The 17,043-nt window shown below is 37.1% G+C and overlaps 1 protein-coding gene across 1 annotated transcript; it reads left to right on the top strand.

Moving 5' to 3' along the window:
- The first annotated feature begins 1,710 nt into the window (after window positions 1-1,710).
- Window positions 1,711-9,859, top strand: LOC149560328 (putative disease resistance protein At1g50180). Its single transcript, XM_089827591.1, has 4 exons — window positions 1,711-2,351; window positions 2,658-3,136; window positions 8,727-9,026; window positions 9,138-9,859. Exons 1-4 carry the CDS (start codon window positions 1,711-1,713, stop codon window positions 9,857-9,859), a joined length of 2,142 nt encoding a protein of 713 aa, XP_089683717.1.
- Window positions 9,860-17,043: the final 7,184 nt, after the last annotated feature.

Raw genomic sequence — 17,043 nt, 5'->3', positions numbered from 1 at the left:
CAACTGAGCTTGCTTGACATAGTAGGGTATTCAAATCATTTATATGATTGGACATCGCAGTCTCTTCCTTCATTTTTAGTTTGTAGAGTTTCTTCATAATGAAGATTTTGTTTGTAGCCGACGCCATTTGATACATATTTTGAAGTTTGTTCCAAACTTCTTTCGTTGACTTCTCATTTGAGACATTAAACAAGACGTTTTTCACTAGCAAGAGAAAAATGGATGCTATCAGCTTCTCATCCATCTTTTCCCAATCTTCATTAGACATTGTAGATGGTTTCTTAGACTTTCCTTCGATTGCGAGAGCCAAGTCTTGCTTAACCAGCAAGGAGCGCATTTGCACTTTCCACAAGCTGTAATTCTTGCCTGTAAATTTCTCTATTTTCATATCTTCCATCTTTTCGGCAAAAATTCAACACCGATTTCCCAATCTGCAGACCTCGTGCTCTGATACCAATTGAAAGGATTTAAACAGAGAAATAAAATAAATGCAATACAAAAGTACACATCACCAAATTTACCCTGTTCACCACAATAGTGGCTATGTTGGATTAATGTGTAAAAAAGATAATTACAAATGAACAGGAGCAACATATAAAAAGGCTCCAATAATATTACATATGAAAGGTCTCAAGAAACCAAGAGACACGCATATTGGAGGGAAGGAACAAGTGATCGTTGGCCTTCACAATATCAACAATTTTTTGGATGTCTCGTACTATGAAAATTTAAATCAAACTAAATTAAAATAGACCTTTTTTTCCCTCTGCGCTGCCAGCAGAAAAACATGCGGCGCTGCTGCCAATACTCTGGCCTCGAGATCTGTTGCAATTCAGCCAAGAATGTAACTCTCTGCTACAGAACTCCATCGGGCGTAGAAATAGTCCATTATCCAGGGTGAAATGACGTTGGCAGGAAAAGCAAAATAGATCAATGAAAACCAGCGAATATCTAACGATCCAGCTGAAAACAATGGTACCTAGTCCATGTCCCTTAAGCTGTTTTCACCGTCGATCGCTTAATTTAGCTGGAAACAAATTTCCAAATGATTTTGGCGCTGGAGTCAACATACCTGGCAGGAAACAATTAATGTGAATAGCTTTTACATCCTGTCAAGTCACCCAGTGCCAAGATTAATTCTAGCTTAACGCTCCTGATTTCTAATATCTCAATGGATGAGATCTCTTGAATGGTCGTCCAGCCTTACCCGTTATTTATGACCATTGATTTCAAAAATCAGGTCATTCACTTCAGATTGGGAACGCCTCCGGCGTAACTAGTTGTTTGTTACTGTTATTCACGACCTTACAACGTCCCCTCAAATTCAGTGGACCTCTCCAACGTTTCTGACAGCACAATAGACGATATCTGCATGTGCTTTCTTTAAAATTTATGTGGTCTGGAGCCATATATGTTTACATCAGCAACCGCACGGAAGAGAAGTATAGTTGAATAGTCATAGTCATCTCCAGAAAAACATCTGTTGTGACATGAAGTTACGCAGAAGACTTGTTCAAACCCATGGCAGAAGCTTCGATTTGAACTGAAGTGTTAAGGATAGAGTTTACCATTGTATTGGACCAAAAGCCGCCTCTTATAAAGTTCAGGAGTGTTGTAAGGGTTCACACGCACATAAAAATCGAAGTTTGATTTGAATTGCTATTCAGTTCTAATCTCTTTAGAGTCCAGAGTCTGTGTAACAAACTTAAGATGGCAGAGGGATTTGCTGTTGAGATTGCCAGCGTCGTGGTTGGGAAGCTTGGCGAGATAGTTGTGAATGAAGCATCACGGGTTCTTAATTTCAAAGATGACTTCCAATGGTTTCAAAGGGAGCTCAGATGTATGTCTGGCTATCTGCAAGCTGCTGACGAGCAGAGTGCGGTCAATGATTCTATCAAAGAATGGCTATCGCAAGTGAGTGATATATATCTTGACGCAGAAGTTATTGTCGATGAGTGCGCTGTTGAAGATTTGTATAGAAAGCCCACTCAATATTCCTGTGTGTGCCGTTTAAACCAATTGAGATTTCGGTATAAGATGGGGAAGAGGATTAGACATCTCAAAGACAGGCTGAGGTCTGCTATGCAAAAGATAGGGGATCTCAATCTTGTTCGTCAGGTGTTGAATTCGAATCAGGCTTCAACCAGTACTTGTGATTCCGAAAGAGAGAGAGGAATGACAGGATGGAGGGCGTTGGAGGAAGATTCCCGAGCAGTGGGTTTGGAGGAGAAGGTGGAGGAGATACTCAGATTGTTAGAAGATCCTGCAATTGGTGTTGTTGCCGTGGTGGGTATGGGCGGCCTGGGGAAGACTTTACTTCTGAAGAAGGCCTACGAAAGAGTTAAAGGAAGGTATGACCATTATGCCTGGATTTCTGTCTCACAGACTTATTCTCTTACAAAATTACAGTCTGACTTGGCCTCCAACATTAGATTACAAATTCCCCATAACATAAGTGATTTCAGAGCAGCTGAATTGATAAAAGATGAGTTCTTGATGATTTGTGGAAGATTAGTGTCGATGGTGACTTGATATCAAAACTTGGTCTTCACACTGGGGGAAATAACCAGTGTAAAATTGTTGTAACCACCAGAAGCAGAGATGTTGCTGCAAAGATGAATACCTATGTGTACGAAATGCAACATCTTTCCAAACAGGAAAGCTGGAAGCTGTTTTGCCTTTTTGCCTTTCCGGGTTGTGCACGAAAATAGGCCTCCTACGCACCTGGAAAGCGTGGCCCTTCAAATCACAAAAGAATGCGGAAGGTTGCCACTGGCCGTTAAGACAGTTGCGGCATCCATGGCCAACTGTTCGGACTTACAATTGTGGCAGTCAAAATTGAGAAAATTAAACGATGCAGCAGAGGCAGAGGACTCTGTAATGCAAATTCTCGAGCTAAGTTACCTCTCTCTTCCTCCACATCTAAAAGCTTGTTTTGCTTATTTTTCTTTCTTCCCCGACGACACGAGCATATCTTTTTCTAGACATTATACAGAGATAAGTCAGGAATATTGGATATATTTGTGGATAGCCGAAGGGTTAATTCCACAAGAAAAGGACACAGGCCAGTATGATAGTAGTTTGATTTACTTGCAACAACTTCGAAATCTATGTTTGTTGGATGCAGATGGAGTCGGTGTGAAAAATTTAACTGTTGCAATCACTGATTTTAATCTCCTATCATAAACGATTATTAAACTGCTGAAAATAAATTCTCATCTAATATCGAAAAATAACACAACTGCAACTTCACTTATAAAATACGGAAAGAAATTCGCAACACAATGAAAACAATATTTTCGGACAAATTGTCTTTGGAAAAATCCCTAAGGGAAAACCAGTTTTACAGATGAGAAATTATATTAAACTTCAGCAAATCAAGAGATACAAAATTCTTTGCTTCTTACTGGCAGAACTTCGACAACCTCCTAATTTATTCTGCTGAAATTTTTCATTGCTATTCCCACGCTAACACTGCGCCCTTGCTAACACTACAAGATTGTTTGCTAACACTGCAAATGTTTCTCCAAACTTTTTGTTCTCCAAATGCCCCCTAACCCCCTTTTATACTACTCTCGTTGGTAAACCAATGGCCGAGATTGATTTACAATCGACGGTGGAGATATAAAACAACTTACCAACCCTAACAAAATTGGTTTCTAGTTGCTTCTAAAAGAAGTCAATTATTTAATAAATAATTGTCCTTGCTCTAACTAATTTGTTAGCAAAAACAATTAGATACTAAATAATAGCATATGGACAAACAGCTGTCCAAAGCTAACAAAACTAACACTCCCTCTTAACAAGGAAGCTATTCTGCAGGACACCTAACTTATCTCTAAAGAAGATAAATTTTGCCTTCTGCAATGCCTTAGTCAGAATGTCTGCTACCTGCTCCTCTGTAGGTATGTATTGTAGATGAACAACTCCTTTTTGTACACAATCTCTGATGAAGTGATATCTGATATCTATATGTTTAGACCTATCATGAAACACTGGATTCTCAGACAACTTGATGCAACTCTGATTGTCACAATATATCACAATAGTCTCAACCTTCTGACCAAACAAAGCTACTAACAACTTTCGAAGCCATATAGCTTCACATGTTTCCATGCTAGCTGCTATGTATTCTGCTTCTGCTGAACTCAGAGCCACAGACTTTTGCTTCCTGCTGAACCAAGATACAACTCCTGATCCCAAGCTGAAACAACACCTTGAAGTGTTCCTTTTGTTTGTTCTACTTCCTGCCCAATCTGCATCAGTATAGCCTATCAACCTAATACCTTCACCTCGAACATATCTGATCCCATACTCGACTGTACCATGCAAGTAACGTAGCACATGCTTAGCTACTATCCAATGCATTCTCTTTGGTTCAACCATGAACTGACAAAGAGAGTTAACTGCAAATGCTATATCTGGCCTAGTGTTGACCAAATACATAAGCGAACCAATCAACTGTCTATATAAAGTGGGATCTACATCCTTCTCCTTAGATGTATCTACCTTCCTCCAATTCGTGATCATGGGTGTAGACATGGCTTTGCAATCCTCCATCTCGAATTTCTTCAAGATTTCAATGCAATATTTCTCTTGACCAAGGAAAATCTCCCCATCTGTCTGCCACACTTCCATGCTTAGAAAGTAGTGCATAAGTCATAAATCCTTCATCTTGAACTCTTCTGCAAGGTTTCTCTTGCAATCCACTATGAGCTCTAGTGAACCCGTAAGAAATAGGTCATCCACATAAAGAACAAGAATGTGAATCTCACCCCCAACCATCAAGTAGTAGAGGTTAGCATCTGCTTCACTCTTCACAAAGCCTATTTTCTGCAAGTATGTTTCAATGCGCTCATACCACGCTCTAGGAACCTGCTTGAGTCTGTAAAATGCTTTCTTCAATTTGCACACGTGGGTCTCTTTGCTGTGTGCTACAAAGCTTTCTGGTTGTTCTATGTATACCTCCTACTTCAACTCACTATTAAGGAATGCTATCTTGACATCCATTTGATGGATTTGCCATCCCATTTGTGTTGCAAGTGAGATTTCAGCTCGTATAGAAGTATACCTGGCAACATGAGCAAATGTCTCCTCATAGTCTATTCCTTCCTTCTAAGAGAACCCCTTTGCCACGAACTTCGCCTTGTATTTCTCGATGCTACCATCTGCACCATGCTTTATCTTATAGAGCCAGCGTGATCCAACTACAACCCTATTTGTTGGTCTAGGTACTACCTCCCACACATCATTCTTCATTATTGAAAAATATTCCTCAACCATAGCATCTCGCCATACCTGATGTTTTGCAGCTTCCTGATAGCTAGAAGGCTCACTATCTACCAACTGACTAACTAATGCCACATAGTCATTGAACTTGGCTGGTTGTCTTCACTGTCTAGTACTCTTCCTAGGAGCTCCCACAAACTCTTGAGTATCCCTTTGTGTATCTGGAACCACATGGTTCCCACTGCCAACTGTAGAGGATGAAATGTCAACCTCTAAGTCTTCTAGATGCATTTCCTATTGCACCTATTGCTCCATACTCTGTGAATCTTCACTAACTGAGTCTACACTCGTATGGGTAACTGTACTTGAGCTTTGTTGCTCTTGACTTGGTCTTGGAGCTTCTGTTGGCTGCTCACTCTGATCATCTGTTGGCAAATCTCTAGATCTCCTGAATGCCTTGTCCTCCATGAACTTGACATCCCATCTGACAATAATTCTTTTAGTCCTTGGAATGAAAATCTTGTATGTCTTTGAGGTCTCACTGTACCCAAAAAGTACCCCCTCTCTACAGTCTGATCTAACTTTGTACGTGTATCTCCAAGAATATGGCAATATGCCAAACTCTCGAATATCTTGAAGTGACTAACGTCTGGCTTCTTCCCTGTGAAAGCCTCCTCTAGTGTCATCTTCCCTAGCACTTTGTGTGGAACTCTATTCTGAATGTAGACTGTTGTATTACACGCCTCTGCCCATAAGTAACGGGGCATGTCCTTGTCATGTAGCATAGCTCTTACTGCCTCCGATATAGAACGGTTCTTCCTCTCAGCAACTCCATTCTGCTATGGATTGTAAGGAACAGTCCATTCTCTCTTGATTCTTTCTCTGGTGCAAAACTCTTGGAAGTCATTTCCTTTGTACTCGCCTCCATTGTCTAATCGAAGAACCTTTATCTTCTTTCCTGTCGAGTTCTCCACAAGAGCCTTGAACTTTTGGAATTGACTGGAAACCTTATCCTTAGTCTTCAAGAAGTATATCCAGGTCTTTCTAGAGAAATCATCAATAAAAATAACATAGTACTCATATCCTCTAAGAGATTTCATCGACATCAGTCCACAAACATCTGAATGTACTAGATCAAGAACACCCTTAGATCTGGTGTCACTCTTTGGAAAAGATGCTTTCGCAAACTTCCCCAACACACATCCATTACATACATCGTCATGCTCTGTGCTCACCTCTGAAACACCTGTCACAGTCTCACGAAGCAATCTAAGTGCTCCATGATGAATATGGCCCATCCTCCTATGCCATAGCTCTCCAAGATCTCTAGGATTACTGTTGCTCATAAGTGCCTTAGGAGTATCAAACTGCAATCTATAAAGGTGACCACTCCTAACTCCAATAGTTATGGGTGATTTCCAATCCTTGTGCTTAATCAACACATTTGTCCCTCTAAAGAGTACATTATACCCCCTATCCTGAAGAACAAATATAGAAATCAAATTCATACCTAAGCTTGGCACATATAACACATCATGAAGTGGGATTATCTTTCCATTCTCCCTCTAAAACTGAATAGTCCCTTTCCCAACAGGGTTGAGTTTGGACAAGTTTCCCATAGAAATTTGGATGTTGGTGTCCTCCTCCTTATAACTAGAGAAGTAATCTCTAACTCCTGTCATATGAAATGATGCCCCACTATCTATATACCAAACACACTATGAGGTTGAGCTAACCATACAAGCTATGAGTGCAAACTCATCTTCCATTCTACTGGAGAGTTCTTCCGCAGTTGCTGAAGCTGCCACCTGCTTCTTACCCTTCTTCCTCTCTGGGCAATCACTGACATAGTAGCCAAACTCGTGACATCCAAAGCACTTAACCTTAGAAAGGTCCTTCTTCTTCTTTTCACTTTGTGAATTTGATCCTTTGCTAGATCCCTTCTTTGCTTTCCCTTTACCTGCTAGGGCAACGTTCTCTTGTTCCACCTCATTTTTCTGACTCTTGTTGGCCCCATTGAGAAGACTTAGTCTAAACTCCTCCTGAGTGAAATCAGTCCATAGTCGATCCCAACTCGATAAAGTATCTCGTCCACTGACAACTTGAACAAAGACACTCCATTTTTTAGTAAACCCATTTAGGTTTATTCTCACTAGCTCGTCATTACTAGGGCTATCTCCAATAGCTGTTAACTCATCCTTGACAAGTCTGAGCCTGGTAAGTTAACTTGTGACGTCTTCTCCTTCATTCATTAAGGTATTCTTTAGCTTCTCTCTGAGAATCAACTCCCTGTTGGTGGTAGCATTCTGGTATAGATTCAAAATGGCATCCCACATCTTCTTTGCTATATCTAGCTTTGAGATATGTGGAACAATATGATCCTTGACACCATCAAGGATAATCCTCCTCACTTTGGCATCGTGCTTTCTATATGCTGCAAGCTGTGTTACATCCATTGGTACAGGTACAACACTAGTAGCATAATCCTTGATACTATTTTCTTCCAACAATAAAGAAATTTTGGCCTTCTAGACACCAAAATTTGAGGCACCATCCAATCTATCCTGATATTTCAAACTAGCTAAAGCCATCTCAAGGGTTTAAAGCAATAATAAATCTAAATAGATCAAAATTTCTTTCCTAGGGAAAAACTCTTCTACTCTTAACAATGCTCTGATACCATGTGAAAAATTTAACTGTTGCAATCACTAATTATTAATCTCCTATCATAAATGATTATTAAACTACTGAAAATAAATTCTCAGCTAATATCGAAAAATAACACAACTGCAACTTCACTTATAAAATATGGAAAGAAATGCGCAACACAATGAACACAATATTTTCGGACAAATTGTTCCTAGAAAAACCCCTAAGGGAAAACCAGTTCTACAGATGAGAAATTATATTAAACTTCAGCAAATCAAGAGATACAAAATTCCTTGCCTCTTACTGATAGAACTTCGACAACCTCCTAATTTATTCCTCTGAAATTCTCCATTGCTATTCCCTTGCTAACATTGCGCCCTTGTTAGCACTGCAAGACTGTTTGCTAACACTACAAACGTTTTTCCAAACTTCTTGTTCTCCAAATGCTCCCTAGACCCTCTTTTATACTACTCTCGTTGGTAAACCAATGGCCGAGATTGATTTACAATCGACGGTGGAGATATAAAACAACTTACCAACCCTAACAAAATTGATTTATGGTTGCTTCTAAAAGAAGTCAATTATTTAATAAATAATTGTCCTTGCTCTAACCAATTTGTTAGCAAAAATAATTAGATACTAAAAAATAGCATATGGACAAACAGCTGTCCAAAGCTAACAAAACTAATTAGCGCATGTTACAAAATACACGACTTGTTTCTTCTTGTTTCTTGATTTACTCATTAGAATAAGTAGAGAGAAGAAGTGTGACTTCTGTCTTCCAGTGAATAAAACAAAGTGCCGTAAGTTATTATTGCCTAAAAAGGTCATAATTAATTTAATTTCAGAAAGCTCTCTTCGTCACCAGCGGTTTCTTCGAACTCTGTCGTACTCTCAAAATCCAGGAATTACAAGCATTCCACAACACTCGTTTGATTGTCTGAAAGTACTCCGTGTTGTTGACTTGAGCGGCACTGCAATCTCTACACTGCCAGAATGTGTTGGGAAATTGAAGTTTCTCAAGGTTCTGAATTTGTCTCAAACAAATATCAGGGAGGTGCCGGATTGTGTTAGAAGCCTGAAAAGCCTTGAGTATCTTGCTGTTTCTCATTGCACTAGCATACAGCAACACGTAGCTGATTGGATAGGTGAGCTAAAATCTCTTTGCCATCTTGACGTACTTTCCCCATAACAACCTAGAAACTATCAAATGCCCAAGGGAATGTCACATCTCATGAGACTGAGGACACTGAGATCAGCGATCTGCGAATTGTATCTTGAAAATAATGAATTTATAAATGTTAAAGAGGTCAGCAATATGATCAATCTTCAGGAGATAAATTTTTGTTTCGAAGATGCTGGTGTGCTGAGAAGTTTAGAAGACGGAATCTTTGAGCGTCTTGTGAAAATGAGAATCCTGGGAGTAGAGAATGGAATTCCTACAAGGGAGGGTGATACAGAAGAATCCAATCTTCTTCCAGCATTCCCAGAGAAGATGAGCGTTATGACAGACCTTCGAGTCCTTGGGCTCATTCGTTTCTCTGTGCCACGTTGGATATGTGGTATGGTAAATCTGACAGAACTTACATTGAGAAATTGCAGCGATTATGCTTTGCTTCAAAACATGCCTAACTTACAGGCATTGCTGTTGTTTAAGGATTTAAGATGCAGAGAATTGCAAAAGAACTTTGGCGAGAGCGGAGGATTTCCTAAGTTGATTACGCTGAAAATATATCACTTCTCTGTTTTAGAGGAGTTACCGAAATTGGAAGGGGCAGCAATGCAGCTTCTTGAATTATTACTAATAGAAAATTGTCCAGGGTTGAAGAATGTTTCAGACGGATTGGAGCGGTTGAGGAGACTAAAATATATAATAGTGAGGCAGGTGACTGGTGAGGTAGCGGAAAGATTAAGAGAAGGTGGAGAAGATTGGAAGAAAATCAAAGCTCAAATTTCCAACGTTCAGATAAACATTCTGTAGTTCTCTGTGTGTTTACATTTAGGAAACATGTTTTCAGAAGCTTTTCAAGTCACACTAGGTCATATGTAGTAGTGTACACTTTATTATGACAAACAAAGTGTGTGGCTATTTTTTTATTTTAATTATTGAATTGTACATTTTATCTTCAGTAATTGTTAAATTTCGCACTTTGTATGAATAATTGTTTAGGCCGGATTAATCTTTTCATCGATGCTTTTGAATGTTTAAGAAAATTAAAGCATCTCCCTAGTGTTTGTAGCTATTTTGGTTTTATTTCTATATTTTAAGAATATTTTCTTCGACTCCATCGATGTGTCAGTGGTTTTATTATTTTCTGTATTTCCAAAGTTTTATTTGTGCCAATGAGAAATGAATTGTAAAAAAATATTTCTAAGTTTTTAATGTTTCTAAAATGTTTGTAGAAGCTTTTATTAAGTCTTTACATAATCTGAAGTCTTTAGTAAGTCTTTACATAATCTGAAGGCTTTTAGAGAAAAATGGCTCTAGGTAACATAGAGCAACTCCAAGCTTCTGCCACCACTATAAATTCTAATTTTATTTATTATTATATTATAAAATTTTTGCTATTATATATTTTTACGTCATAGGCGTTTCTTATATGGGGAGTGTTCGAGCTGATTTCTTAGATCAACAACATAAGCTTCTCCTTAGACATGGACAACCATCAAATGCATTTTGTTCATTGATTTTCATATAATATGACAAGAACAAAAGAGACAAAGTCTATGCTTTCCACTCCTCTTCTTTCTTCCTGCAAGGTCAATCCAACTTCAAAGCTCGGATTTGATATTGTCAATCTCCACATTGAAAAGTGGGACCTTCATTGCAAGTCATATGACATGACTCTTCTGCAATTTCAAAATAAGATAGAGAAATCCCACATGCAACATTTTCATTCAAATGAACCTTAGTAGTTTTTATAGTTGGGAGGCCTTCTACCACTTGTATTTTCTCTATCTCCTTCTGTCCTTCCTCCCTTTCTCTCAGATCACTTGACTAGGTTAACATAACAAATCTATTAATTCAACAAAAATTAGGATTGCCTCTATGTAAGAACTATGTCCTACTCAAAAATTGCCAAATCGTACACTTGCTTGAAATAGGGAATTAACATATAAATACTGAGTTGAAAAGTCAATGATCATTCATTAACCATAATCATGATTGACAATTGAGTTTACCATAACAAATTATAATTACATTGCATTATCTAAGATGGTGACCTACACACCATCCATCCATGAAAATGCATGATAAATACTACATCAAGATCAGTATAGATTCAGTATCCATTGTACATAATTGCATCATAATGATTATTACAAGATGATTGTTTACATTATGCCTCGAACATGTGTCCATCTGTAATATCCAGTCTCCAAAGTCATCAGACATTGTCCATTTGCTATCTGAGATGGGAGTGTGTCCTAGACTCTTTTTTCACACCAACCACAAAGTATTTAGCTCTCCCAAGGTCCTTCTTGACACAAAGAATGCCCTGATCATGGCACGAGAAACCTAGAAACTCAGAACAAGAAAATCAAATAGATTTGGTGCAGCCATGAAACATACTACTTTCCACATATATCTACATAGTTTGATCACAAAATGTGGTAGGGAATATAAAACAACAACATATCTACTTATATGCAGTGAAAATAAATGCAAGCATATCTACTCATATGCAATGTAATAAATGAAAGCATGTCTGCTCATATGCAATATCTAAGAAAAAATAACATCATATTTACACATATGCAGTAATATAAAACAGCTTGGCCAACCACTTTTTAGATCTAGGTTTAGCTTAAAGAAGAAATAAAATGTAATATATCCATCTTAATAGAATTGACAGATAGAAAGAAATAAAGCACACTATATCCATTTCTATCCCTCCCAAATTGCTACATTGCACCCAACCATGAGAAAGATTAAATGCATTCAGAAGAAATACTTATGTTCAGAAATGAAAATTGGATTTCCATACGCATTACTTCACAAGTCATGATAACTCCAACAATGTAAAAATACATTAAGTTCACTCCTCAAGGAACACATTTAATTCATCAATGTACTCATAAAGAGTTCAATATGAAACTAATCTTACGCTATAGGGAAAGGTACTCATCCAATATGATTCCGAAGTTTAGTAAATCACTTCAATGAACAGTGTTTCATTATGCACTGTTAGCATGATACCAGATTTCACAAGCAATGTCTAGAATAAAATAAATAATATTATAGAAGTTCAACAAGGAAAACACAATACATAATGATTCCATAATTTCAATACTATTTCCAATAGGCCTTTACTGAACAACAAAATAAATACACCAGACTTAGCACAATCTTCAATCCGATATTACATTTAAGAACTAGGCATTAGAATGAAATCCCAAAAATTTATGGTAGTTAACGCAGATCCTTCCCAAATATTCAAGCTAGAATTGTTATGGTTTCTAGAGGAATCCAATCAGTTCTATAGGTTTAGGCCGAACATCTGAATTTTATGTACATACTGAGAGCGTTTAAATTAATTACTATGGAGCTAAGTATGGATAGCAAGTCTGATTTTCCCTCAAACTAAGCTCTCCATAGTGAGAGGTTTTAGGTAATCAAAACCTCCAATAAGAACGTTTGGAAGTTATATAAAGTCATCTATTACATATACAATTAATTTGAGAAAGCATCGGTTCATTTTTTTGCCCTAGACACCCATGGTACCATTGTTGCTACTAAAGAACTACCAATTCCTTATATTCAAATGAAGGCTTATGAATTGATTTAGGAAAGTTCAAACAGGACTATTAAAATATGCATGACTGGAGGAATAATTACCCCTGGTTATTGAATGCTCCAATAAATCAATGCTTTGGCTATAGGAAGTACCTGATACCATAAGCTGAAATGATTTTCTCAAGGGTGCTACAACAGGTCGAATGAGAAGGGATGACCAACTCGTTAATGCTTCTTATAGTTTAAAGAGGCAATGGCAACGTGTATAGCGAATGGTCAATAAGGTTGAAGATATACGGCATTCTTCAATGTTTTCACCCAACCACTTATGCATACGACCAAATCTGGTATTGTCTCTCCAAACCCCAGTGCTCGAGTGGTATACGTCAAGGAATGTTTTGCTTCCTATCTACCAACACAGATCTGCCAGTTGAGAAAATGCCCACTCCCTGAATCTATTGTCTCCTATGGCAATTAAAACATACAATTTCCAAGAACTTGGTTCTATGTCTCAGTTGGAAGCTACGCACATATAATTTGGTAAAATAACTAAGTATTATCAACCATCCAAATATAATTACACACAACTCCAAATTATATTTAATGCACCAACACAAGAAACATCCAAGAGAAAGGCATTCATCCATCTAAAACTAAGCATACAAGAAAAACAACAAAATGATTAAGGTAGGGGCCCTATGGGATTCACTTGGGCTCTATTTTTGTGAAGTAGGTAGTTCCGTGATAAAAAAAATTTAGGGGCTAAAGGTTTATTTGAAATCTTTTCCTATAAACTAGGAGCTCGAACTTTTTAGTCCCCTTAATTTGAGCAGGTGAAAATGGGGTGGGGTTGGAACTAGCTCCACCAGCTTAGGGAATTTTTTGCCACATGTCAAGAATCTATTTATTATTAGAAAAATTAAACTATGTTAGTAATTAAAAAATGACACCATAAATTTAAATTCTTAAATTGATTTTCATGGGACCACTAGCTTCCTTAAACTTAGGAGCTTAATTTTTAAAGATTAGATAAACTAAAGAAACTCATGGGACCACTCAACTTTAACTAGTCCTAAAAACTCTGATAGCCACCTACTCAATTTTTAAGGAAGCCCCCTCCATGGGACCCTAGCCTAAGTAAATTGTATTTAAAGGGAACCTAGTAAATCACTTTTCTTTAGCCGCTTCTTCCTTCCTTATCTCCAACTCCATCTTCTCGCTCTTTTTGTCTTCTTGGAGAGCCATAACCAAATCTATATCATCCACTTTGAGTGTAACTAACCCAAAATTGTCTTCTTGATTCCTTAACCAATTTACCTTTTTGTCAATAATTGCAATTCTATGTATTTCCATTATTCCCGGACAATAAGAACTCGTGTATTCTTTTATATTTTGATCATGTAAAAATAAGAAAATTATATATTTTAATACTATTTTTTTGTTGATTCCTTCATGATAACAATGTTCTCATTATCAACACTCAAACAATTAGGTAATGTTCATTCCTAGTATATAATGAAAGCATTCACATCATGATAGTTAAAAGAAAAGAGAGATTTCAATCTAATTATTTTTATAATCCTTAGTATTATTTTATTCCATCATTTAAAGGCTAGGTTAACAATAAAATGCTACCAACAATCAAATAAAATAATTAGAGTTCCTATGTGGTGTGTTAGTTGCTCAAGATTATCTGACTATCCTTTTTTGAGGAGCTAACCCTCTCTACCTCAACCACACTCTCATCTGAACATCCCTGCATCCACTCAAATACTCACAACAAGGATTGAGCTAGTAGCTGCATCATATGACATAATCATAAATTAATGAGTCACTTAAACTATCATGTTCACATAATGAGATAACATAAGGTCTTCATTAACATTATGATTTCATATAATGGCATCATGACAATAGTCCATCTATGCATTTAGTTAACCATTTTACTCATATCTATTAATGCATCACGTAGTTCCACTAAACACAAAATTAGTATAATTAACTTTAGTTTTCTTCCTCTAATCAATGTTCAAAATAAAGTTGACCAAGTCAAAGTTGACAACGTCTCCATATAAGCGGGAAAACTAGGAGTTCTAAAAGGCAAGATGCAACACCCTATTCAGTGGATCACTGTATCTTTCGCATTAGAGGTTGGGATTGAAGCATATGTAGTTGTCAATTTCGTCTCTTAAACGATAAAACTTGCATTGCAATATTTTTGGAACTCTAAAGTTTTTTAAGTTTATATTCAAAATTATATGCTTGATTAATGATCAGCTATGATAGTAGTTTTTTCTCTAATAATTCTACTTCCAAATTTACCAGCTTGACCATATATCTCGATAATCAATACAAAGCAACTTTTAATGCAAAAACCTATGAAATATGTGGCCTTCATTGCAAGGCAAATGAAAATACTCTTATGTTTCATCAAAATTAAAATATGAACATATCTGATATAAATATTTTCATTGAGAGAATGGTTATTAATTTCAAGGGTAGGTAGGCCTCCTACCACTTGTATTGTCTCCCTAAGTATTTGTTTCTCCCATATTATGTATAATTTTAATTTTCAAAAGATATGCATGATCTATTATGTTGGTGAGACAATACCTGAGAGCATCTCTTACATTAGAGTGATATGATGCCCTATTGTAAATGATCTCATCGACTTCCCCTTCCTCTTCGATTTTCTTAATTGCTAGACTAGTTCATTGGGGAAGAATCTCTTGAGCTTCAATGTCTCACTGATCAGGAAATTGCAAAGGGAGTTTTGAATACTATGATGACCTTCAGAGATAGAGACAACTGGGGTGGGAAAGAGAAGAGAGTCATCAATGGTGTGAACAATAGTGAGGGTTGTAGATTAGTCTAATGTGAAAAAAAGAGTGAGTTTTTAGTGGTGTATTGACAAGTAGTTGAAAATTTGATCCCCTCTTTCAAGACTCCTATAGTTATGTGGAAGTGGGTTCAAGTGCACATGGAGAGATAAATATACATAGATAGGGAGATATAAAGGAAGGGATACAAATAGATAAAGAGAAATATAGATAGTGGAAGATAGAAAGGAAGGTGTAGTAATATATAAAAAGACATAGAAATAGTGAGATATAGAGTTAGGTACACAAGGAAATCTAAAGAGCCATCAAAATATAGAAATAGGTAAAGAGAAAAAAAAATAGAAAGAAGATAGAGACAAACAAATAGAGATGATGAGAAGAGGATATCTGGAGATGGAGGTAGAGATTTTCAGGAGGGAGAGAGAAAGAGAGAAGTATAGGGATATATGGAAGACAAAGATAAATATACATTAGAAGAGAAAGAGATAGAGAGATAATTAGTTAAAGTCAAAATAAATATGGGACATATAAAGTTAATAAGATATAGATGGGGAGGGAGAGATGAAAATATAGAGATAGAGAGGACAAGAATGAGAGATAAAAACAAGGTGATAGAGACAAGTAATAGATAGGTGGAGAAGGGGATACACACACACACACACACACACACACACACACACACACACACACACACACACACACACACACACACACACTCACACAAACACATGGGGGATACATATGTAGGGAGAGGGGGTGACAAGAGGTAAGGAGATAGAGACAAGGGAGGTAGATAGAAAGGATGTTAGGATTAGCAAGACATAAATAATAATTAATTGCAAATATATCCAATATTAGAAAATAATAAAGCATGGATAAGAGAAGACAAGACAAAGAATTAATGTGCTTCACCTAGTTTCCTAGGCCACATCCACCAAACAATGAGTCCAATATTCTTTTTATCTAATGATTGCAACCTGATTACAATCTATAATCCCTTACACCTCAATACCACCGCAAGAAGCTACAATATCATCATACATAATAAAATTGCTAACCCTAAGTCTTTTTATATGAGATTTTTCCACTTACAAAATTTGGGCAAGAATAAGTTGACCACTAGAAAAGTATAACTCTCAATGCCCTTTACAATATTAAATTTATTTTTGGCTTTGAGGCTGCTAAACCCAATAACCTCCAAGGGCTGATTCCCCTTGACCTCACCTAGGGCACTACCCTAGGACCCAACAAGGGCATTTCTTGTTGATCCCTAGAGCTTGGAGGTGCTTCTCCCAAAACCTCATAGTAAAATCTGGAGGGAAACTATGCTGAATGAAATGGGGAAGAATTAACCTCCAAGTCTGCTTCGGCTCCACATCACAACAAAAAATACATATGTACAGAGAGAGGAAGATAAGAGATAAGGAGATAGAGACAAAGGAGAAAGATAGAAAGGATATACATATAGGTAGAGGAGGTGAGGAGAGGTAAGGAGACAGATACAAGGGAGGGAGATAGAAAGGACACATATTTAGGAAGAAAAAAGGAAAGGAAAGGAAAGGAAAGGTGGTTTTATAGTCCATGACA

The sequence above is a fragment of the Cupressus sempervirens genome, chromosome 4 (genome assembly GCF_028749045.1).
Source record: "Cupressus sempervirens isolate cs-2001-9-10 chromosome 4, ASM2874904v1, whole genome shotgun sequence".
NCBI lineage: Eukaryota > Viridiplantae > Streptophyta > Pinopsida > Cupressales > Cupressaceae > Cupressus > Cupressus sempervirens.
Note: the sequence above shows the minus strand (reverse complement) of the source record. Positions and strands in the feature narration are given on the sequence as shown.